Here is a 16,960-nt window from a genome sequence, read left to right on the forward strand (position 1 = left end):
ACGGAACAAGAAAACTGCCAACAGGCAACAGGGAGGGAGCTGGGTCTCCCAATACGGAACTATAAGAAAAAGAATTTACGGTAAGTAAACAAAATTCTCTTTTTCTTAATCGTTCCTATGGGAGATCCAGACCATGGGACGTCTCAAAGCAGTCCATGGGTGGGAATAAACAGAAAACTGAGAAGTAGGCAGAACCCAACTTCACAAATGGGCGACAGCCGCCTGAAGGATGCATCTGCCCAAGCTCGCATCTGCCGAAGCATGAGCATGCACTTGGTAGTGCTTCGAAAAGGTGTGCAGACTAGACCAAGTGGCAGCCTGACAGACTTGCTGAGCCGTAGCCTGGTGCCTGAAAGCCCAAGAGGCACCGACAGCTCTGGTCGAGTGTGCCTTGATCCCCGGCGGGGGAGGCACTTGAGTACACTGGTAGGCATCAGAAATGGCCGACCTAATCCAACGAGCTAGGGTCGGTTTAGAAGCAGAGAGGCCCTTGCGCCGACCTGTGGTCAGCACAAAAAAAAGAGAGGTGCACCGCCTAAGAACAGCGGTGCGTGAAACATAGATCCGGAGCGCCCGCACCAGATCTAGAGTATGCAACGCTTTTTCAAAGCGATGAACAGGAGCCGGACATAAGGAAGGCAAGGAAATGTCCTGGTTAAGGTGGAAAGAAAATACCTTAGGGAGAAAGTCCGGAGTCGGACGGAGAACCACCTTGTCTTGATGAAAAACCAAAAAAGGTGACTCCGAAGAGAGCGCAGCTAAATCACAGACTCTCCTGAGGGAAGTTATGGCCACTAGAAAGACCACTTTCTGTGAAAGACGAAACAAAGAAACCTCCCTAAGAGGCTCAAAGGGGGGTTTCTGCAAAGCCGTGAGGACCAGATTAAGGTCCCAGGGATCCAAAGGCCGCCGATAAGGCGGAATGATGTGAGATGCGCCCTGCATAAAAGTGCGCACCTGAGCCAGCCGGGCGATACGCCGCTGGAACAACACTGACAGAGCCGAGACCTGTCCCTTGAGGGAATTGAGGGATAGTCCTAGCTGCAGACCGGACTGTAGAAAGGACAGGATGGTCGGCAAGGAAAAAGGCCAAGGAGCATGGCCGGAAGAACGACACCAGGACAGGAAAATTCTCCAAGTCCTGTGATAAATTTTTGCCGAGGAAGACTTCCGAGCCCGAGTCATAGTGGAGATGACTTCAGGAGGGATACCAGAAGTCGTCAAGATCCAGGACTCAAGAGCCACGCCGTCAATCTGAGAGCCGCAGAATTCTGGCGGAAAAACGGACCTTGTGAGAGAAGGTCTGGGCGGTCCGGGAGATGCCACGGCACCTCTACGGACAGATGGAGCAGGTCTGGGTACCAAGCTCGCCTGGGCCAGTCTGGAGCAATGAGGATGACCCGACGGCCCTCCATTCTGATCTTGCGCAGGACTCTGGGCAAGAGAGCTAGAGGGGGAAAACACGTAAGACAGACGAAACTGGGACCAATCTTGAACCAGCGCGTCCGCTGCAAAGGCCTGAGGATCGTGGGAGCGAGCCACGTAAACCGGGACCTTGTTGTTGTGCCGGGATGCCATTAGATCCACTTCCGGAGTGCCCCACTTGCGGCAGATCGACCGGAACACTGCCGGATGCAGGGCCCACTCGCCGCTGTCCACGGTTTGACGGCTGAGATAATCTGCCTCACAGTTTTCTACGCCTGGGATGTGGACTGCGGATATGGTGGACTTGGAGTCCTCCGTCCACTGAAGGATGCGTTGAACCTCCAACATTGCCAGGCGGCTGCGAGTCCCGCCCAGGTGATTGATGTAGGCAACCGCTGTCGCGTTGTCTGACTGGACTCGAATGTGCCTGCCCGCCAACAGGTGGTGAAAGGCTACGAGAGCTAGAAGCACTGCTCTGATTTCCAGCACATTGATCGAGAGGGCTGATTCGGACGGAGTCCAAGTGCCCTGCGCTCTGTGGCGGAGATATACTGCTCCCCAGCCGGATAGACTGGCATCCGTGGTGAGAATCACCCAGGACGGGGCCAGGAAGGAGCGTCCCTGAGACAGAGAGAGGGGCCAAAGCCACCACTGAAGAGAGCCCCTGGTCTGTGGAGACAGAGCCACTAACCTGTGCAAGGAAGAAGTCCGCTTGTCCCAACAGCGGAGAATGTCCAGCTGCAGAGGACGCAGATGGAACTGGGCAAAGGGAACCGCTTCCATTGACGCCACCATCTGACCCAGCACCTGCATTAGGTGCCTGATGGAATGACGGCGGGGCCTCAGCAAAGAGCGCACCGCCAGATGGAGGGACTGCTGTTTGACTAAGGGCAGCTTTACAAGTGCCGGCAGAGTCTCGAATTGCATCCCTAGGTACGTGAGTTTCTGGGTCGGAGTTAGAGTGGACTTGGGCATATTGACAAGCCACCCGAATTGAACTAGAGTGGCGAGAGTGAGCGAGACACTCCGCTGACACAGTCTGCACTGGATGAAGCCTTGACTAGAAGGTCGTCCAGGTAAGGAATCACTGCCAACCCCTGGAGGTGCAGAACCGCAACCACTGCTGCCATGACCTTGGTGAATACTCGAGGGGCCGTGGATAACCCGAAGGGGAGAGCCACGAATTTGAAATGTTCCTCTCCGATTGCAAAACGTAGCCAACTCTGGTGTGAAACTGCAATTGGCACATGCAGATAGGCATCTCTGATGTCGATGGATGCTAGGAAATCTCCTTGGGGCATTGAGGCAATGACTGATCGCAGAGACTCCATGCGAAAATGCCGCACCTGAACATGCTTGTTGAGAAGCTTGAGATCCAGGATGGGCCGGAAGGAACCGTCCTTTTTGGGGACTAGGAAGAGATTTGAGTAGAAACCTCTGAACCGTTCCCGGGCGGGAACCGGTACAATTACTCCGTTGGCCTGCAAGGATGCCACGGCCTGAGAGAAGGCGGCGGCCTTGGAGCAGGGGGGAGTTGACAGAAAAAATCTGTTTGGCGGGCTGGAAGAGAATTCTATCCTGTAGCCGTGGGAGATGATATCCCGCACCCACTGATTGGAGACGTGTTGAAACCAAAGCCAAAGTGGGAGAGCCTGCCACCGACCAAGGACGTTGCTGGCGCGGCCAGATAGTCAAGAGGAGGCTGCCTTGGTGGCAGCCGCTCCTGCGGACTTTTGAGGACGCGGCTTCGTGCGCCAGTTGGGCTTTTGGTCCTTGGCTGAGTTAGTGGACGAGGCCAAGGGCTTAGAGGACGACCAGTTGGAGGAACGAAAGGAACGAAACCTCGACTGGTTCCTGCCTTGTACAGATTTCCTGGTTTTAGTTTGTGGCAAGGAAGTACTCTTCCCGCCAGTAGCTTCATTAATAATCTCATCCAGTTGTTCACCGAACAGCCTGGACCCAGCAAATGGGAGCCCAGAAGGGACTTCTTTGAAGAAGAGTCTGCCTTCCACTCTCGAAGCCACAAGATCCTGCGGATAGCGAGGGAATTAGCCGAAGCCACCGCAGTGCGGTGAGAAGCCTCCAGCATGGCAGACATGGCGTAGGATGAAAAGGCTGAAGCCTGGGAAGTTAAGGCAACCATTTCAGGCATAGAGTCCCTGGTGAGGGAATGCATCTCCTCTAGAGAAGCAGAGATGGCCTTGAGAGCCCACACTGCTGCAAAAGATGGGGAGAACGAGGCCCCTGCCGCCTCATATACAGATTTGGCCAGAAGGTCAACCTGGCGGTCAGTGGGATCCTTAAGTGAGGTTCCATCAGCCACTGATACAACTGTCCGGGCTGAGAGTCTAGACACCGGAGGGTATACCTTTGGTGAATGAGCCCACTCCTTGACCACCTCTGGTGGAAAAGGAAAACGGTCATCAGACCCACGCTTTGGGAAGCGTTTATCAGGACAGGCCCTGGGCTTGGTCACAGTGGCCTGAAAACTGGAGTGGTTAAAGAACACACTCCTTGTTCTCTTAGGCAAGGAAAACTGGTGCTTTTCTGCCAGAGAGGGTTGCTCCTCTGATACTGGCGGATTGAGGTCCAGTACAGAATTAATGGACGCAATCAAATCACTAACATCTGCGTCACCCTCGGTCAGATCAATGGGGCACATGGAGGTAGCGTCCGAGCCCCCAGTAAAGGCATCCTCCTCGTCCTGCGAGTCAGCTCGTGAATCAGAGCCGTGGGACGAGGAAGGAGAGGGGACCCTGCGTCTCCTTTTAGGAGGACGGGGTCTGAGACCAGATGAAGAGTCCTCTGTGAGCTCTGCAGAGCGAGCCGTAGCAGCAGAGGCGCCCTGAGAAGGGGGCTGATGCATGCTCAGCAGAGTCCGGGACAATTCTCCCATGGAGTCGGCAAAGGACTGGGAGATAGACTTAGAGAAGGATTCTACCCAAGCCGGGGGTTCAGCCACCGGGGCCGGAGCAGCCGGAGGGACCCCAGAATGACCCCCAGAGAATGTATAAGCAGGTCCACAACCGGAGGTTGTGGCTTACCAGACCGTTTGTGTGCCCTCCAGATCCCACAGCCCGGACCCCCAGAGAGATGCTGCAGCCAGCGCCGATCGGTGTGAGAACGCTGATAAAATGGCGCTGGAGCGAGGAGAGGGGGCGGGGCCTACTCTAAGAGCGGGATCCGGAGGGCCAAGGAGATATACAGGGGAGGGAAACATTTCCTCAGAGGAGTGTCCCTCCCCTGTGCCGAACGGCCGGTGGGCGGAGCCGCTCTGTCCCTCTGCATGACTGACATGCAGGGGCAGAGAAAACGAAACTAGGCCTCAGGCGAAGCCGGGGCCTAAATTTAACAATGCGGCCGGCGCGCAGGCACCCTCGGCGCGGTTCTCAGGTGAAAACCAGAGAACCGGACGGAAATGTCACAAAAGTTAAACAGCACACTCTCCCCCACAATAAAGTACAAGGGACCCTCCGACAATAACGTCTCAGATACTTAGCTTGTGAGACGCAGGGCCAGGTCCCTGAGGGATGAGTGCTCCATCCGGCAGGATCCTGAAAGGGCTGCGGATGGAGACCGGTCTCCTGCAAGGCAGTGAGAACCGTGCTGGCTCCCACTTCAAGCCAGAGCCCGAGGGATGGTGAAGGAGCACGGCATGTAAGGCTCCAGCCCTGAAATCAACCTTAACAACACCGCCGACACAGTGGGGTGAGAAGGGACATGCCGGGGGTCCAGGCTTGGACCCGCTTTTCTTCCAACTCTTTCCAAAAATGAAAAAAAAACAGATGAGAATGCATGTGTGGATGTGTGCCTCCTGAACACAAAGCATTGAACTGGCTATATTTGGTTATCCAGGGGGTGTATATGCTAGGAGGGAGGAGCTACACTTTTTAGTGTAGTACTTTGTGTGTCCTCCGGAGGCAGAAGCTATACACCCATGGTCTGGGTCTCCCATAGGAACGATGAAGAAAGTTAGATTACTCAATCCCATAGATACTATTGTTGTATAAACCCACACAATGTAGTGATCACCATATCAGATAGCCAGCTGGATAAACACGTGTAAACAGACAGACCACAGCAGCCAAAAATACGGCAGGGGTAAACAGATAGTAATCACCATACCTGATTGACTGCATGTGTTTACCCAGCTAGCTAACAGCAGTAAGCAACCCAAAATATGGCAGGGGAAGACTAGATAACTAAGTCCCATAAATACTATTGTTATATTATTACACACCAAGTGGTAATCACCATACCTGATAGATAAGAGACACGTGCAAACAACCAGCGGGAAGCGGCCCGACGGTCGTTTCGAGTACCTTCGCCACGGGGCGCCATTGATCAGCCTTTGGGTGACTGTCCTTCTATAATTGGCTTGTACACCAAGAGGGGTAGTTGTTTATTAAGTCTTATTAACTTATTTGATTATATTAATTGAGAGAGATATAATTATATATATATATATATATATATATATATATATATATATATATATATATATATATATACACATATATACATACATACATACATACATACACAGTTAGGTCCAGAAATATTTGGACAGTGACACAATTTTCGCGAGTTGGGCTCTGCATGCCACCACATTGGATTTGAAATGAAACCTCTACAACAGAATTCAAGTGCAGATTGTAACGTTTAATTTGAAGGTTTGAACAAAAATATCTGATAGAAATTGTAGGAATTGTCACATTTCTTTACAAACACTCCACATTTTAGGAGGTCAAAAGTTATTGGACAAATAAACCAAACCCAAACAAAATATTTTTATTTTCAATATTTTGTTGCGAATCCTTTGGAGGCAATCACTGCCTTAAGTCTGGAACCCATGGACATCACCAAACACTGGGTTTCCTCCTTCTTAATGCTTTGCCAGGCCTTTACAGCCACAGCCTTCAGGTCTTGCTTGTTTGTGGGTCTTTCCGTCTTAAGTCTGGATTTGAGCAAGTGAAATGCATGCTCAATTGGATTAAGATCTGGTGATTGACTTGGCCATTGCAGAATGTTCCACTTTTTTGCACTCATGAACTCCTGGGTAGCTTTGGCTGTATGCTTGGGGTCATTGTCCATCTGTACTATGAAGCGCCGTCCGATCAACTTTGCGGCATTTGGCTGAATCTGGGCTGAAAGTATATCCCGGTACACTTCAGAATTCATCCAGCTACTCTTGTCTGCTGTTATGTCATCAATAAACACAAGTGACCCAGTGCCATTGAAAGCCATGCATGCCCATGCCATCACGTTGCCTCCACCATGTTTTACAGAGGATGTGATGTGCCTTGGATCATGTGCCGTTCCCTTTCTTCTCCAAACTTTTTTCTTCCCATCATTCTGGTACAGGTTGATCTTTGTCTCATCTGTCCATAGAATACTTTTCCAGAACTGAGCTGGCTTCATGAGGTGTTTTTTAGCAAATTTAACTCTGGCCTGTCTATTTTTGGAATTGATGAATGGTTTGCATCTAGATGTGAACCCTTTGTATTTACTTTCATGGAGTCTTCTCTTTACTGTTGACTTAGAGACAGATACTCCTACTTCACTGAGAGTGTTCTGGACTTCAGTTGATGTTGTGAACGGGTTCTTCTTCACCAAAGAAAGTGTACGGCGATCATCCACCACTGTTGTCATCCGTGGACGCCCAGGCCTTTTTGAGTTCCCAAGCTCACCAGTCAATTCCTTTTTTCTCAGAATGTACCCGACTGTTGATTTTGCTACTCCAAGCATGTCTGCTATCTCTCTGATGGATTTTTTCTTTTTTTTCAGCCTCAGGATGTTCTGCTTCACCTCAATTGAGAGTTCCTTAGACCACATGTTGTCTGGTCACAGCAACAGCTTCCAAATGCAAAACCACACACCTGTAATCAACCCCAGACCTTTTAACTACTTCATTGATTACAGGTTAACGAGGGAGACGCCTTCAGAGTTAATTGCAGCCCTTAGAGTCCCTTGTCCAATTACTTTTGGTCCCTTTAAAAAGAGGAGGCTATGCATTACAGAGCTATGATTCCTAAACCCTTTCTCCGATTTGGATGTGAAAACTCTCATATTGCAGCTGGGAGTGTGCACTTTCAGCCCATATTATATATATAAAATTGTATTTCTGAACATGTTTTTGTAAACAGCTAAAATAACAAAACTTGTGTCACTGTCCAAATATTTCTGGACCTAACGGTATAATATACATACATTATATATATATATATATATATATATATATATACACACACATATACACATATACACACACACACACACACACACACACACACACACACACCCCATATTGGTGGCTACGGGAATTTCCTATGCACCTGTGTGACTTTTTTGCCATCACTCGTACATTGGAGGTGAGCTGTATATGATGTTCTTGAGATTGTAATACTACTGTGGCTATTATTTTCATATATTGAGGATGTAATTATGCCCCTGGCCTTCTCTTATATGTAAGCTATGTACCTTTACCTTTTGCCAGCAGTCACGTGCAATATCCAGCTGGATATGTTCATTGTTCACCGCTATTTTTTCTATATTATGTGTATCCATTCACCACTCTGTTTGAAATTTATTTCAGATATATAAAATATTATTAAAATAAATAATTTCTTGATGTAATTGGACGTGGTTCGCCTCTTCTTGTTCTTTTTACAAATTATATAGAAACAGATCCAACATTAATACGGAGTGCTTTTCCTTGGATGGAAGTAAACTTGCAAGATGCAAGAGGGAGCGGCAATTAGAGAGTAACCTCAAAGGAAAACTGATGCATTAAACTGCCACCGACATCCAGGAATCGTTTTGCTCTGTGCTTAGGAATCCAGCCCGTTACTTACACAAGAAAATACACTTTGTGCCTCTGCAATTCTCGTACACATTATTTATGGCTGCTCCAAACCCACTAAAGCACAAAGGTCACAATGTGCAGAAATACAGCGATTAGAGGATCCATGAGACCAGTGTGAATCGCAGACAGCACTTACGTGGTGGAGGAGAAGACTTGCTTCTCAGGAGGAAGTTGGTTCCCATTAAGGGAAAAGATCATTAACTTTTTGTGCAAATCCAATAGAAAGCCGACAGTGTCTCCTGCACGAGAAAAGACAGACGGAAGAAAGAAAAATGTGCAATAAACATGGAAGTGTCACAAGAGAATGAATGTGTGCTCACGCCTGTAAGATATATAGAGAATACCCTGTATATAATCATCCATGGAGGCGCCACTAAGCGAATAAGTCTGTGCTCTCTATTAAATCCAAACTTTAGGCTTTGTGCGCTCCAGTCCCCTAGAGCCGCAACCACCCGCCCCCCTCAGAGCCTCGCCCTCCCCAAAGCCGCAACCACTCGCCCCCCTCAGAGCCGCGACCACCCGCGATCCCCAGAGCCACACCCTACCCAGTCGCAACCACCCGCGATCCACATAGCCACACCCTACCCACAGTCGCAACCACCCGCGATACACAGAGCCACACCCTACCCACAGTCGCAACCACCCGCGATACACAGAGCCACACCCTACCCACACCCTACCCACAGTCGCAACCACCCGCGATACACAGAGCCACACCCTACCCACAGTTGCAACCCCTCGCCCCCTCAGAGCTGCAACCACCCGCGATCCCCAGAGCCACACCCTACCCAGTCGCAACCACCCGCGATCTACAGAGCCTCGCCCTCCCCAAAGCCGCAACCACTCGCCCCCTCAGAGCCGCAACCACCCGCAATCTACAGAGCCACACCCTACCCAGTCGCAACTACCTGCGATCCACAGAGCCACACCTACCCACAGTCGCAACCACCCGCGATCTACAGAGCCACACCCTACCCAGTCACAACCACCCGCGATCCACAGAGCCTCAACCTCCCGCCAATCTCAAAGCCTTTCATGATGGGTTTCACTGGCGGTTACAACTCTCCAACCCTTCTAGTGTCTCTTTTGTGGCTGCCTTCCACTATACGGCCTCCTCCGGGATCAAAAACCTTCATCCTGAATACACTATTGATTTTCAGTGATAATTTCTATGACAAATTGCACCTCACATCCAGGCCAGACTCACTTACCCCAGCTCTTTAGGAGACCATCCTTTCAAATGATCATTGTAGTCAATCTGTTTTCAACCTAGATCCCCCCCCTCACCCCTGTACATTAACTGCTGGTTTTTGTGCAATTCTCCCCTCCTATGAGCTCATCCCAAAAAGGATAAACAGGTGAGAAGGACCTCTGCGTTGACAGCTAGATTGCTATTAGAGCCTTAAAGGATTTTTCCCATCTTTTGTGTCTTGGCGCACAGTTTTCTAGCCTATCAGCTTCCAGCTTGCTGGGGACGGTGCGCTCCTGTTTGATCAACAGTAGGGACCAGCAGCATTGTTGTGAGGCTAGTCAGAACTGTGTGCTCTCCAGTGCAGCTCTTAGGAGCTATCTGTGCGCTCCAGGTCAACTAAAGAGCAGCGCTTACAAGCTCAATAAAAATAATGAGCTGCAAATCTTCCACTACTGCTGCTGGACAGTGGAGAAGCTCTTTGTTTTTACAAACACATTTCAATCATACTTCTCTTTTAGGATGTGAATAACCCTTTAACCATCTAAAAGCACAAACCTCATAGGACACACAGCTGGAAACCAGCTCTTCAATCTCTATAGCACACATACATAAGCAGCATGGCAGATAACACACCAGTACTGAGCTGTGTAGCTGCGCATCCAGCACCAAAGTGACAAATTTGCTAGGCCCTGCAGCATGTTCTACCTGGTCTGCACCCCTCCACCCCAGTTAGTTGGGAGTATACATTGCTTTGACAGACAGATTTGAGCTGGTTTTCAGAAAAGATGGAGAGTTCAGGAGACATGGCTCATAAGTGGAGAAAGAAGCAGATTTCTCTTATGAGATGTATTACAAAGTTTCTTATATATTTGGGTTTACTATTTGGGTGAAATGACCGGGTTCCTACCTTCTTTCCAGCAGGGATGTTTGTGAGCTTTACTTTTCGCATTATACCAGATCAGCTGCCTGCAGCCATCGTACGCGCATGAATACTCATCATCCCCGATGCCGTATCCTTCCTATATGTACACAGAACAGATAGTGAGAGACGGCACTTGCACATTACGGTCAACCAGCCATCTGTTCTGGCAGTCCTATAATCCGTACCCCCAAATCATGGCACAAAACTATTAGTGAAGGAATTGATTGGACAGACGCTGCTGGCCAAGATAGCCCATTTAGGCCACACAGGCTGCTCACAGTAACACTGACGTTCCATTGAAAACTTTTTCCTGGGATATCTTGGAGAAATGGCCGTACCACTGGCTCTACTAGTGATCCCTTCTGTGCTGTACATGAAACTGGATGTCACATATTGAGGCTAAGGTGTCATACACGGACTATATAAACCTCCAGAAGGTGTTTACACTACATTGTGCTACAAGCTAAGTGTCCAGGTACAATTGCTCCATTGAAGTCAAGCCACCGAACTTACAGGATATAATGGTGCAGAGGAAAATGGCAATGGAAGCTGTAAATGAGGTCTGTCCTCTTCAGGGACGAGTCCCGCTATTGTCTTGGTCACAATGTTAGCCAGAAATTGGACTGCAGACCACGTGGACAAAAACATGAAAAGACCACCACCTCGGTCCCACTACTGTGATTATGGTGTGGGGCTGCATTATGTATGGTAGCGTAGGGTTACATTATCTTTATATTATTGATATTACTAGTGGTGCAGCCATTAAAGGGAACCTGTCACCTGTTTTTTGCCCTATAGGCTGCAGCCACCATCACTGGGCTCTTATAACATGCTGTATATAAGAGCCCAGGCCGCTGGGTATACCATATAAAAAAAAAAAAATTATAATACTCACCTAGAAGATTGCTCCGATGCACAACAGTTGGATGGGTGTCTCTGTTCTCCGGGATCGGCGCCTCCTCTTTCAGCCATCTTGGGCTTCCTTATTCTGAAGCCGCATCTATGTTATACACACGCGCCAGCACTGAGGTCCGGCGCAAGCGCACTACAATACTGAGCAGGAACTCACTGCCAGCAAGTGTGTATGACGTAGACGCATCATGCACCGCGGCTTCAGAATAAGGAAGACCAAGAAGGCTGAAAAGGGGAGGCACCGGTCCCGGAAAACGGCGCCAACCATCCAACCGTTGTGCATCGGAGCGACCTAGGTATTATAAATTTGTTTTTTCATGTTATACCCAGCGGCCTGCGCGCTTATATACAGTATGTTAGAATGCTGTATATAAGAGCCCACTGGTGGTGGCCACAGCCTATAGGGCAAAAAACAGGTGACAGGTTCCCTTTAAATCAAAGTGTCCAAAGATAAATCTTGCAACACCACAACGCCAAGTCGCAGATGACTCATACTACGGTGAGTAGCTTGTGTGGCCTAAACGTGCTACCATGGCCTGCAATGTTTCCAGACTTGTCTCCCCTCAAGCAATTATAAAAAGGCAGCTGCCAGCAGAGGATTTTGATGATGATTTTCCCAAGTGCATTTAGGGAGGCAAAACAATCCTCAGATGGCCATTAATAATCTCACTGATCGCAACCAGGCATGTAAGCGCATGGTACTGCTCTGCGAGTAATGATCGTACTTAATGGATTTGGTACCATCCACAGTTCGCACTCCGAAAAGCAAAGCTGCAGAAGTATTTTGATGAAGTGTCAAGAAGGCACTTACATGGTTAAGGAACTTGCTGTCTTTTGTTGCCCATCCGATCTGCATAACTCCAGAGGTGATGACTGTTACTTCATAATACCAAACCCCAGAGTCTACACAGAACGTGCAGCGAACGCTCTCAAAGGAGGAGGCATCACACCGGGCCTACAGGAGAGAGAAAAAATAAATAAATAAAAAATTATAATTTTTTTTTACTTTCTCAGGAAAGATGGATAGATATCCATCTCTCTTTCGTAGGCCCCCTTCACACTTCCGTGCAAAACGTTTGTGCTTTGCATGGCCGTGTTGAGGGTGCATCCATGTGCTACCTGTGTGACATCCAGATAATACACAGACAGCATGAGCTTCTATACTTACCTGTCCATGGTGCTGCTGTCTCCAGTGCTGCTGCTTCCGGGTCCGCAGTGCAGTAAATATACAATGAGCATAATGAGCGGGCCTGGAAGTGTGATGACCCTGACCTTATCAGGGTGTCACAGGGAACTGCACTCCTTTCTCGTATGGAGCAGAACTCACCCTCCATGGTTCTGGGATCCTAACCTTTGGTATTGCTTCCATCAGCATTCAAATCCTAGCCACACCTCACACCACACCCTATCAGGCACACCAGTGGGTGGTCTAGCTGGAAAAGGGCCACCCACCTAGGGGGGTCAGGCAGACTGGTGGGAGGGACATAGTCAGTAGAGTAGTAGCCATCAGAGAGTGAGGAGCTGAGGGAGCTGTAGCACCCTGGGAGACTTTTGGTTAGGTCACAGACGGTGGTTTGGGGCCGGAGGAGTCGGAGACCCGATCGCAGGGTATTGGAGAAGGGTGCCCAGACTTAGTTTTGGAGAATGGTCGGCACAGGAATTTCTAGTAACCGGACTGGTACCGAGCACGGCGGGGTACTGGACCCTACATCAGGGAGAAGCTCAGAGATCGAAGGCACGAACATAACGAGGGGGATAGGGCTTTCCAGTTCATGCGGCCCACTGAAATCCCAAGTGTTAGCCATTGAGAGCACAGCTCCTCTAATAATAGTGAGCGGGACCCCAAAAGCTTCAGACCGAGGAAGGGGGGCAGGGGGGGGGGGGTGTGTGTCACTCAAACGTCTAAACATCAGTGCATGGAGGCAGGCCCAGGACCATGAGCAATATCAACGGGAACGGATTCCCGGACGAGCTCCCCAGAGAGGCAGCGGCACCCAGAGACTTGGTTTACTCCTGTGTCAGTCTACTTAATGGTTGCACCAACATCCACACGGCCGAAGTGAGTAGGCTGCTCGCCCCCCCCTCCCCTGCATCCTGCCTCCCACAGTCTGCACCATGATTCCCTACACCTCCAGCATCCAGAGTCCCCGGGCCTACCCTACCCGTGGAGGGAACGTCATCTGGCTGCCCCACTCCATCTCCCTGGGTACTCCCATCGGCAGCGGCGGTACTACCTTTACCGCGAACCACGGGTGGCATCACGACACTAATCCCCTGTAAATAGTCCCCATTTATTGTTGAGTGGCCACAAGCCCCCGGGTCCGGAGACCCTCAAGCCACAGCAACCCCAGATCCGAGTAGTCCGACTGATGCAGGGGCGGTACAGAAGCAAGTGTCAGCAGCACTGGAGACAGGCGAGTATAGAAAATCATGTGTCGACATAAGTCTTAAGAGTTGTGAAATTGTCTGAACACTTTCTACAATAAGAAGGAACATCGCCCTTACTTCTAATCCGTACGGGGAGATCTTGAGGTACTCGCTCACATCGTTGCTGTTCAGCATGGCGTTGATGGGTGCTAGATCCGCTTTCTCATACGTCAGTTGTCGCCCTTCTTTAAGGACTGTAACAGAAACCGATGATGGGAAACTACAGAGGGCGTCCTCTTCACATTATCGAAAGAGGTGATCAGACACTTACATAAATTGTCTAGACTCCACTGGGCGCAGAAGCCCACCTGACGCTTCAGGAAGTCCCCATTATTTGTCCACGACTCAAGCAGGAGAAGACGATCGCTTATCCGAGACTCGGAAACCGTCATTTTATTTTCACCTGCAAGAATGATGAAAGGAGGACGGAAAGTGAAAACGTAATAATATAGACCACAAATAAAAAAGCAAACATCCTCCCAAAACGTCGCTTCTTACTCGTCTGTGAAAACTTCTCCAGTGCGATAAGTGCAAACAGAATGACCATAGGATGGAACCGGAAATTCTACAGAAGAAGAGAGAACTATTATTGACAGTAAACTGACCCTTAAAGGGGGTTGTTCAGGAAAATTACACTTATACGACCCAGCACCACCACTAATTAGCGTTCCGCAGACCCCGCAGCTGCAGAAAGCAAAGTGGGAGGAGCCAGAACACCACAGCGCCATAAACCGTGGAGGGGCCGTTCTCCGGTACTACTGCTCGGCTCTCATACACTTCAATAGGATCCCGAGAACAGCCACAGAGTGGTGCCGTTTTAGCTCTGTATAATGATTAGTGGTGGTGCTGGATGCTGGACCCCCATGATCCAATATTGGTGACCTACACAAAGGATACGCAAGTCCTGGAGAAACCCTTTCACAGCAATAATTTGCAGAAAATAATACTTGACTCCTTTATCGGGGGCAATAAAGCATGTGACTGATGTATTTGGTAATGTGTAGATGTCACACTGCAAAACGCAGGTCCCCACAGAGCACTAAGCGCCCGATGCGACAATACCAATAATAAGCATGAAATAATACCACCAATGTCATCCTCGCACATCATTAGTGATTACAGACTCACCAGACTTTCTAACAAGTACTCCAGAATCCCAGGACTAAGCAGAGAGATACTAGCGGGACCTAAAAGAAGAAACAAATGCTGCAATATAGTAGTTACTTTCACCTTTCTTATTTATACAGCAGTCAGGCGGCCTCTGGTCTCCACCTCTAGTCCACTTTTTTTTTTTTTAGTCTAATTTATGGTGGGGGGACACTAGTGATGAGCGGGCACTACCATGCTCAGTACTCGTAACTAGTGATGAGCGGGCACTACCATGGTCAGTACTGGTAACTAGTGATGAGCGGGCACTACCATGCTCAGGTGCTCAGTACTGGTAACTAGTGATGAGCGGGCACTACCATGCTCGGGTTCTCAGTACTCGTAACTAGTGATGAGTGAGCACTACCATGCTCAGGTGCTCGGTACTGGTAACTAGTGATGAGCGGGCACTACCATGCTCGGGTTCTCAGTACTCGTAACTAGTGATGAGCGGGCACTACTATGCTCAGGTGCTCAGTACTGGTAACTAGTGATGAGCGGGCACTACCATGCTCGGGTTCTCAGTACTCGTAACTAGTGATGAGTGGGCACTACCATGTTCTGTACTCGTAACCAGCAGTCGGACGTGACTTGTGGGCTGAGGATAATGGACGTCAGTGGGGAACTCGACCATTTTTCTCTGAAGATCTTGCAGAAAAATGCTTAAGTTGCCCACTGACTTCCATTATACTCCAGTTGCACACGTCTGAACATCCAACTGCTGGTTACGAGACCCAAGCATGGTAGTGCCTGCTCATCACTAGTTACAAGTACAGAGCACCCGAGCATGGTAGTGCCCGCTCATCACTAGTTACAAGTACAGAGCACCCGAGCATGGTAGTGCCCGCTCATCACTAGTTACGAGTACTGAGCACCCGAGCATGGTAGTGCCCGCTCATCACTAGTTACGAGTACCGATCACCCGAGCATGGTAGTGCCCGCTCATCACTAGTTACGAGTACCGATCACCCGAGCATGGTAGTGCCCGCTCATCACTAGTTATGAGTACTGAGCACCTGAGCATGGTAGTGCCCGCTCATCACTAGTTACGAGTACAGAGCACCCGAGCATGGTAGTGCCCGCTTATCACTAGTTACAAGTACTGAGAACCCGAGCATGGTAGTGCCCGCTCATCACTAGTTACGAGTACTGAGCACCCGAGCATGGTAGTGCCCGCTCACCACTAGTTATGAGTACTGAGCACCTGAGCATGGTAGTGCCCGCTCATCACTAGTTACGGGTACTGAGCACCTGAGCATGGTAGTGCCCGCTCATCACTAGTGTCTATACATTTATTTTTTTGCTCAGTTAAATTGGGAGGATCAGCTGCTCGCACCTACAACTGCTGACATTCTTGCACAGCCATGGAAACTTGCTTCTCAATGCCGCGCACCCCCTTAAAATTTAAAGCACAAACCAAATGAAAACTATTCATTTCAGGGTAAACCCCTTTCAGCCAAATGTTTATTTTTGCGTTTTCAATCATCTCTCTCTTTTGGGAAAAGACTGCTACAATTTTTGAAGCCCATCTAGGGGACTTTAACCTCTGATTGTCATAGCGCTATACCAAATTAGTGCAGAATATAGTACAAATAGCTGTGCTTCAAAGGAGAGCAAAGTAGAGGTGATGGGGGAGGGTCTTCAGCCCCCTGCCTGCTATAGTAACCCATTGGTCCCTGGTCATAAATCAGCTAAGAAGAGCGCATAAGACAAAATAGAGAATCATTCTAAACTCTCCCGTCACATCTTCAGAGCGAGCTCACTGACAGATTCTCAGTTTACTCATTCTGCAGCCACTAATAGATAATGGAAGCCAGAGGCACTGTTAGGCTATGTTCACACTAGAAAAATGATTTTTCTTAAGAAATTTCTTGAGTGAAGAATTAGCGCACCTGCGTTAACGCACCAATAACGCAGGTGCGTTTTTCATGCATTTTTTAAATGCCTTTACAGCAATAAAGCACATTGAAAATAAAAAAAATAATAGATAATACAGAGATGGATAGAGGGATAGAGAGAGGGATAGAGAGAGGGATAGAGAGAGGGATAGAGAGAGGGATAGAGAGAGGGA

At 49.1% G+C, this 16,960-nt stretch overlaps 1 protein-coding gene across 1 annotated transcript in view; it reads right to left on the bottom strand.

Annotated features, from left to right (window-relative positions):
• Positions 1–16,960, bottom strand: part of RSPRY1 (ring finger and SPRY domain containing 1) — an 86,306-nt gene that overhangs the window by 54,427 nt on the left and 14,919 nt on the right. Inside the window, exons 6-12 of the mRNA XM_075326888.1 lie at positions 14,872–14,930; positions 14,242–14,308; positions 14,015–14,146; positions 13,822–13,937; positions 12,128–12,271; positions 10,390–10,501; positions 8,427–8,529 (exon numbers count right to left, since the gene is read on the bottom strand). Of these exons, the coding sequence (XP_075183003.1) occupies positions 8,427–8,529; positions 10,390–10,501; positions 12,128–12,271; positions 13,822–13,937; positions 14,015–14,146; positions 14,242–14,308; positions 14,872–14,930 (733 nt within the window). The remainder of the gene's footprint in view (positions 1–8,426; positions 8,530–10,389; positions 10,502–12,127; positions 12,272–13,821; positions 13,938–14,014; positions 14,147–14,241; positions 14,309–14,871; positions 14,931–16,960) is intronic.

Source organism: Anomaloglossus baeobatrachus, chromosome 10, assembly GCF_048569485.1.
Source record: "Anomaloglossus baeobatrachus isolate aAnoBae1 chromosome 10, aAnoBae1.hap1, whole genome shotgun sequence".
Classification (NCBI taxonomy): Eukaryota; Metazoa; Chordata; class Amphibia; order Anura; family Aromobatidae; genus Anomaloglossus; species Anomaloglossus baeobatrachus.